Consider the following 8542-nt stretch of genomic DNA (forward strand, 5'->3'; position numbering starts at 1 on the left):
AGCACATATAAGGGGGGAAGAGTGGCGACGCATTCTCTGCCCGTTGAAATTTCACTGCTCCCTGCTGACTGCTGCGTCGGGGCGGTCGTGCATAAACGGAACAGCAGCAGCAGTTTGCATTAGCTTCACGTGAGCATCGATCACGTACGACGGATGGGGGACGTGCGGTTCTTCTATTAGTCGGGTGAAGAGTGTAAAGAGATGCGTGGAACTACGAAATGCTGAATGCCGATGTCTCGATTCAAATTCACGGGCTGCTGCTTCGAGACTGCGTGAGGCAGAGTTTGAAATCACCGAGAGCAGTTTGCCTCGTCAAACAGAATGTTTATCGACAACATATTGTACCGCCGCGACAAGGATCGGTGGTCGCCGGATGTCTGGCCACGAATTCCGCCATGTTTTTCTTTTCCCACTGAGCCAATTTGCCGATTGAAATGTGGGAGACCAGGTTTGCTTGCGATTAGCCATGTAGGGCCGAATCTTTCCTTCATCACGCGCCCCGTGTAATTTAGCGTGTAAACACAACAAAGGTATAATTTTCTTGCCGTCGACGAATCGATGCGGCTAAGTCGGTTCACGATCCGAGTTTACAATAATGATAAAATCCATTCGGCGCAGCCAGTTCGCTAACCTCTGTACTCTCTGTAAGGAAAGCCAATACCCCTCAGGAAATACTTGCCGACACAATTCAATATATCGGCTCTAGTCGCACGTAACATCGGCTATACCCGACTGCCAATGAAGGCAACACGAATTTTCCTCTTCTCCCCGTCGTTTCGCGATGATCGCGTTCACTAAACACGTTAGTATATAAAAAGGAATTCGGCCGTTTTAGGTTGAAATTGTCCGCCGATTATAAACGAGCGGACCAGGCTAGTTACGAAGCGATCTTCAGAGAGAGAGAGAGACAGACAGGGAGAGATAAGAGAGAGAGCAGAGAGAGAGAGAGAGAGGAGAGAGAGAGAGCGAGAGAGAGCGAGAGCGCTAGCGCGAGAGAGAGAGAGAGAGAGAGAGAGAGAGAGAGAGAGAGAAAGAGGTAGCAGCGTCGCTACTCTTCCCCTTATATGTGCTGACGTCGTGGCAGCGTCGCTACTTCCTCCTTTATATGTGCTGACGTCGTGGCAGCGTCGCTACTTCCTCCCTTATATGTGCTGACGTCGTGGCAGCGTCGCTACTTCCTCCCTTATATGTGCTGACGTCGTGGCAGCGTCGCTACTTCCCCCCTTATATGTGCTGACGCCGTGGCAGCGTCGCTACTTCCTCCCTTATATGTGCTGACGTGGTGCTAGCGTCGCTACTTCCTCCCTTATATGTGCTGACGTCGTGGCAGCGTCGCTACTTCCTCCCTTATATGTGCTGACGTCGTGGCAGCGTCGCTACTTCCTCCCTTATATGTGCTGACGTGATAGAAGCGTCGCTACTTCCTCCCTTATATGTGCTGACGTGATGACGACGGGAGACATATATAGAGAAACTTCTCCTCGACGGCACGTCTCCCTCATTATCTCCCACCACCACCACCGCAGCCGAACCACTTTGGCGCACGAAACTCACTTTAACCTCCTGTTTTTCAGCGAGCGATAAAAATCCGTGTCTGCTATTTGAGCCGGTCTGTCTGGCAGAGACCAAACTGCTGGTTTTCGTCTGCGCTGCCTCAGCAGTCTCCGGGCACGAGGATATACCATTCCTTACTTCACACTTGTTGGAGAAGAGACCGCTGAGCGACAAGATCGAACAGTAGACATGCCAGGCTAGTAAAACCGGCGCGAAAACACGCCCGAGATAGATGCTTCGCTGGTGCAACGCTCGCTGCTGCTGCTGTATTTAAATATGAGTCTGAGATTCCCTCGGGATCTCTCTGCAACCCTCCGGCCCTGTTCCTTCTGTCTTCGCTAAAGGCATGCAGCGTACGTGCTGGCTGCTGTGTGCAGATTAAAACGTCTCTCTCTCTTTCATTCTCTTTTTCTATCTCTTCCTCTCTCTCTCTCTCTCTCTCTCTCTCTCTCTCTCTCTCTCGCCCTCTCTCTCTTTCTTTCGCTCTCTCCCTCTCTCTCTTTCGCGCGCTCTCTCTCTCCCTCGCTCTCTCTCTATCTTTCTCTCTCTATCCCCTTGCCTACAGGGGATGCATCAGTTGTTCTTTTCCAGTCGCGTCCCCTGAAGAGTCGAACGGTATTATTGACGGAATGCGATGGGCTATTTACCTAATCGACCAGCGACTTTAACGGTTTTACGTATTTATTCTAGATCTGGCGTGCTGAGAGAGTGTAAAACCTGTCCGCTAGTAGAGATGCACGCATGTTTGGATTGAAGCGTACATGCATTTATATGCACGGGAGAACTAGAACTGAAAAGGAAGTATAATGTTATTCATCCCGGTTACCCCAGTTTAACTCTTTCGCTGCGTACGTGTTTAAAAAATACACATTCAGCGCAATCGTCGTTATATAGGGTTGCAATCGCAATACCGATGTAAATTCCTTCCAGCTGTGAAAACAGAATGGATTCGCTGTTAATGGCAAACAGCCTTTGCATGTATCCATGCTGCCTGTGTTACTCATTGCGGAACGCTCCAGGCCTCTGTCTGTATATTCTCGCTGATTACGTTGCTGGCTGAGCTTGCGTTCTAATGAGCTAGGTTTTCGTTTAAACGGTTACGGACACAAGCTTACTGAGTTACGCAGACTATTAAATATGTGATTGTGTGGCATGCGCGCGTGTATACGTGCGTGCGCGCCTCCATATTTGCGTTTATTCACGTGTGTGCGTGCGTGCGTGCGTGCTTTTGCACGAGGTACGTGCCTGAGTGTGTGCGTGCTTGCTTGTGAACGAGGGACGTGCCTGAGTGTGTGCGTGCGCATATATATATGTGTGTGTGTGTGTGTGCGTGCGTGCGTGCGTGCGTGCGTGCGTGCGTGCGTGCGTGTGTGCGTGTGTGTGTGTGTGTGTGTGTGTGTGTGTGTGTGTGTGTGTGTGTGTATATATATATATATATATATATACATCTGTGGAGTTTTCCCCTGGCGTGAGTGCGTGACTGGTTTGAATCAGAGCCGACCGACGGATCGCTATCGAGCCGTGCTCTACATGCTGCGTAGTGAAGCTTCGATATAGTTTTTCACCGTGCCTCCGAAGCCTGCACTCCGCGAAGCCACAGCAGCAGTCCTACTTCATACATCACGGCGCGTTGTTGGCCATTAGCTCTAAATATGATACGTAGCATCTGCTGCTTCGCTCTAACAAATACATGCTCCGCAGCGCGAGACAGTGGGCCCCGCGAATGCTCACCTAGTTTATTCAACCTCGGCGAACAGTTTAGATACCCAAGCGGAGAACAACAACAAACTATACTGTGTAGCTGCATGACTCGTCGGGCGGCGGCCATTTTATTTGACGGTTAAAGAAATGTGTAATTTTAAAAACGCCATCGCGCGCATTTGATTTCGACGTGATCCGCCTCGCATTTATATTCATACATGAAGCCAGGCGCGTACATAAGCCGTTAGAAAATTGCCAGGATGCTAACGTATAGAACGCATGCATGGCAACGCGTCCGGCGCGCACGTTCTCTAACATATAGCCGAGTGGTTTCACGGAAGGCCGCCGTTTTCTATTTACGTCTATAGTGTGCTGTGCAACCCTACACCACAACATCAATGTTGGGCCCGAAACCCCCGCTGAACACAACATACAGGCGCGGGTCTATGTTAGCCGAGCATTACCGCGAGCAGACCACCAGCTACAGCTGCATGCTCTGGCGCTGAAAACACCAAATACACACGTCGGGGTCTGACCCACATATCCCTACATAAGCCGCTAGTCGTGCACGTAGAGCCACGTAGGCGCTCTGTCGGGATATAACGGACTATTAAGGGGGTAATTAATGCACGGAAGGCCGTCGGTTTGCCCACATGGTCATCCGAACTCGGACAACGTGTGCTTATCGTATCACGCAGACAACTTCCCCTATCCATTATCACAAGCATTATCGCCACACAGTAATCTCTCTAGTAATGATTCTACCTATATGTATCTGTATCTATCTATCTTGCTAGCTAGCTAGCTAACTATCTTTCTTGCTATCTATCTATCTATTCATCCATCTATCTACCTATCTATCTATATATATATTCAACCATTTCTCCATCTTCCATTTATCGTATCTATACATACATATATACACTTATACACAGATATGCAACAGTGTAGCGACATGAACGTTGTAACTATACTGCAGGCACGATTACTAGCTTGCCTCGCAGCTTACCTTTACAGGTGAACGAGATCACAGCAACGAGTATCCACACTAGAAGACCGGCTGCGTCCTGCGCGAACGACATCTTTCAGCACTGCGTGCAAGTCAGCCGTACCACCGTCGTCAGGACGTGGCGACGAATACTTCCCGCATAGGGGATCTATCGCCGCTGCTGTTCTACCGGGTTTCGAATCGCGCTGCCCCGCCGAGGGGCACACACTTACGGCCGAGCAGGAGAAGAAGGATGAGAGCACGTTTGTCGATTCTTTGTCAGGATATACACAAGCACGAGAATCGTCGCTGAGGCGATGATGATTTCAGGCGGCGATTTCGTGCAGCCATGGTGTCTGCTCGGAGCGCAGCCACTCAGTGGCTGGTCGCCCCGTCGATGCGAGAGCCAGCGCGCGCGGTGCGCGTTAAGTGCCTGCTGGCGGTTCGCATGCACGCGTGTATTCGTTTCTGCAGCTAGCACGAGGCCGCCTCGGAGGAGGAACGAAAGTAGGAGCAGCAGTCGGTGGGGGTGCGGAAGGGGAAAATTAAACTGAACGCCGCCGCCGCCGCCTCAGAGCCCATGCCACTGTAGAGGAGTGCGCAGATGGCAAAGGTCTTTTCGGGGCGTATAGAGTCAGTGAGGCGCATACGACGCCCGACCCCTGGCAGCCGAACGCGAATCTATACGCGCCTTCGTGACGACGCGACGACGTGTGCCGCCGACACGCGTAGTGCACTTATACTGGCAACTATTGGAACACCGCCGCACCGCTACGGAATCGAATAAATCTCAATCGGGAACGACTTGATCGACAAAACGACTCGGGTCGATGTCGGAACATCGGTTCTGCCGTTTTGCTCTTGATAATCACAGACGAAAGCGCGCTCGATTGCCTGGCCTTCCCCCATTCTCACCACAGAGATCACGAGACCAGTGACTATTACGCCGCCATAACAAACAAGAGAACAATTTTCATTTCTGCATGTTGCATGTGAGATTGGCCTTCCCCCACCCCCGATCCTCTCTCGCGGAATCTCGTGGGTAATGGCCAGCAGCGCGGCTGCTGCTGCAGGCGGCACCACTGATGACTGGCACGCACCACTAATCACCTACTTCTCAGAGGTCAACACCATGCACGCATTTGATACATCTCTCCCGCGGGGAGCGGCGGCAAAGCAGTGAGATCGACGCGATGATAATCCGATGCCCACCGCATTTTTGTCTCCTCTCTAATTACGGTTATTTACGCAATCTTCTCCGGGGCGCGTCGGCAAGACACGGACTCGATCGACCCGCATTAACTTTACATGAACCTCGTCCGCCGTCTCGCGATGGTCCGTTTCGATCCGATATCGGATAGGAACGAACGCGCGAGAATATTCATAGATCGATACGGAGGAAGCAACCGTAGACGTCGCTGCTGCCTTCATCAGACACCTACTGTTCGATATGAGTCGCCGTCATCGCCGCGCGCGCCGCGCATCCGCGTAAGTGGGCCGAGACGAGACTGTCGCCAAAAAAATCAGGCAGGCAGCAGAAGAATACGCCTGCGTCATCGAATCGATTTCGTTACACAGCGCGGCTGTGACTGCTGCCAACCTTCTCCCGACGCCGACGCAACCACGTGCCCCCCCCCCCGGTTAAATATGTCCGCGTTCGCGCATTGTAGTAGTAGTAGTAGATAGTGTAGTAGTAGTAATGGAGCGAACCTTACTTTTGATTTGCCGTTAAAGATTCGAACGTTTACTTCGAACACGCGACGAAATAAAATTCGTTGGGCTTGCCCTCGTAACGAGCACGCGCGGGTTGGCTGCCCGCTAACAATGGTCTGTGTGGGCTGCCGCGTGGGCGGCAGGGCAATGGCGATCCACTGCAGCCACTAGACAAGGCAAACAACAACACTCTCTTCACTACACGAAGCCTCAATTCAAGCTCCCTGATGCGTTTACTTAGACCGTGTCAGATGTCGTCGGGGTGCTTGCAGTAATCTCGGGGCCAAAGTGCGCAGGTTTCGCAGCGCTGAGTCGCGTTGGAATTCCGCGTATGTCTTCTCTTGCGTATGTCATCCGCTATAGATGGTGTATAACAACAGAGGGCGTTCAAGGGCAGCAGGCCTGAATAAGCATCGAACAGAAATTAATAAAAAAAATATTTATCTAGAGAGTTTCGGCGTATACGCGACAAAGACTTTATTCATGACAAATCACTACTGATTCAAAGACCGATCTTCTCTCGAAACATTTGCTAAATAGTTTTCGAGATTTTTCGTGTAGTCGAATCCCGTTTCAAACACAAAAATGGTCGACCGGTCACCATGGCTACACCATGGCACAATTACACGACAAACCCCATCTCACATCTAATGCCTTCTAGACGTCCACGAGGCATCTATCTTGCATTCATAATGCAAATTAGTGCACTCTAATTCCGAGATTTACCGCAAAAAAATATTGCAAAAGAAGGCCTTATTCAGGGACGATATAGTGAACATAAGGTAACTGTTGTATGCCCCCTATAGTGCGGCAGGATTTCTATTGGCGTCGCTATATGAACGGCAGAGGTCGCTGCGATCAGTCTCGTAGATACTATTTCTATGCGCGATTCATCCCCCGTTTCGCTGCTGCTTTGTGGCACTTGATTGTCTCGTACGAGGATGCAGAGTTTACAATACCATCTCGTTAGTACCAATTGGGATGATGCAATAGAGATTTTGGCTTTTTTGTCCATTTTGACTTTTGCTCTCGCGGAAAAATTTAGCTATACATGGGAGAGATGAACGCGAAATTGAGTAACGTAAAAAAATGAAAAGCCAATACACAAATGAGAATATTGACTTACTCGTGCTACTATGTTGATTCTTGTTACTTTTCGCCGATATACTATGGTTGAATAATACTTTATGCTCATGTATTTTTTCTGAAACACAAGTGAGTACGATATAGATGAACACGGGGACGTGTAAAAGAAATCCTTAATGATAGATTGTACAATGACATGACAGTGATGTAAGACGTAGCGCGGCAGATAAAACAAGCGGACATCTCATTAATTATTAGTATTCAACGTTTCAAATCTTTATTTCCTATCACAATCAGATTCACAATCTATTCGGTGGGAAATCTATAATGATGGGAAAATCTCTCGCAGTGTACGATCGCAGCCCTGCTTTAGCGATGGGTGCAGCTTTCGGAGTTGCTTCTGTAAAAGGTGTCTATATTGATATTGTTAGTGATTTTTTTTCTTATAAGGTAACCGCAGTTCGCGACTGGGGATTATACTTTATATTTTTCTTAACAAACTTGATCGTAGCATTGTTTGAATAAATACATTCCTGTTGTTATAATGAATTAATTTATTCTGCAAGATTAATCGACCTAGAATGCCGAATGCACAACTCGCAAGTGTTAAATAAGGTTGTAACAATATTTTATGTCCACTTAAAATTTAATTTCTTACGAAGCAGACGTTTAATATTTTTCGATCAGTCCGATAAATTCCTAGCGTGTATACGTGAATACGTAATAAAGTGCATGCGTTCATATCATCTCCGTTAACGTTAGTATTAACTTTGGATGTTCGGAAAACATGATGCATCACTTTCAAGTACGATGGCAGTTGCCTAACCCACCCTAGCACCACGACTAATGATTGTTGACTGTAATCTACACTGACAACCCTTGATGATCACAGAGCATGCCTGCCCAGCAGGTCCCTAGGCTGAGCGAATGTTGTTGTCGAGGACAAAATGTCCAAGAAATAAATCACATGTAGGATAGAGTTAGGCTGAAGAGATAATTTGTAATTTGTAATTGTTTGTGTGAATTGTAATTTTTTCCATTATTTATTCTCTTTAATTACGAGTGTTACTTACAATTATTACCTAAGCTTGTTTTATATTTTGCTCATACGCCTATGTCATTCGCCTAGAGGCTACGCCGTGCGCTGCTGTGACATTTAGAAACCTCATCCTCGTCACGCGTAGCAGTTATTCTCAACATTAGCTCCCGTAATATACGGTCGACGCATCTGTGCGAGGGATGCTGACTCGTTTCATACTTAATCTGCTATGTTAATAAGCTCGGTTAATAGGATCTGCTTCATCTGCGCATAGTTGCGTGTCCATGATCGATGATGACGATTACCTGTACGCTGCGCGCGCGTTTGTGCGTGCGTGCGTGTGTGCGCATTTGTGCGTGCGTGTGTGTGTGTGTGTGTGTGTGTGTGTGTGTGTGTGTGTGTGTGTGTGTGTGTGTGTGTGTGTGTGTGTGTGTGTGTGTCGCGCGCGCGTGTGTGTGTGT

The 8542-nt window shown here is 48.7% G+C and overlaps 1 protein-coding gene across 1 annotated transcript in view; it reads right to left on the reverse strand.

Moving 5' to 3' along the window:
* LOC106806395 (acetylcholine receptor subunit alpha-like 1) overlaps positions 1–4673 on the reverse strand; it is a 17888-nt gene extending 13215 nt beyond the window's left edge. The window contains exon 1 of the mRNA XM_014808323.1: positions 4265–4673. Within this exon, the coding sequence (XP_014663809.1) occupies positions 4265–4337 (73 nt within the window). The 5' untranslated portion in view covers positions 4338–4673. The remainder of the gene's footprint in view (positions 1–4264) is intronic.
* Between the last annotated feature and the right edge of the window lie 3869 nt (positions 4674–8542).

This window comes from Priapulus caudatus, unplaced genomic scaffold (genome assembly GCF_000485595.1).
Source record: "Priapulus caudatus unplaced genomic scaffold, Priapulus_caudatus-5.0.1 Scaffold8, whole genome shotgun sequence".
Classification (NCBI taxonomy): domain Eukaryota; kingdom Metazoa; phylum Priapulida; class Priapulimorpha; order Priapulimorphida; family Priapulidae; genus Priapulus; species Priapulus caudatus.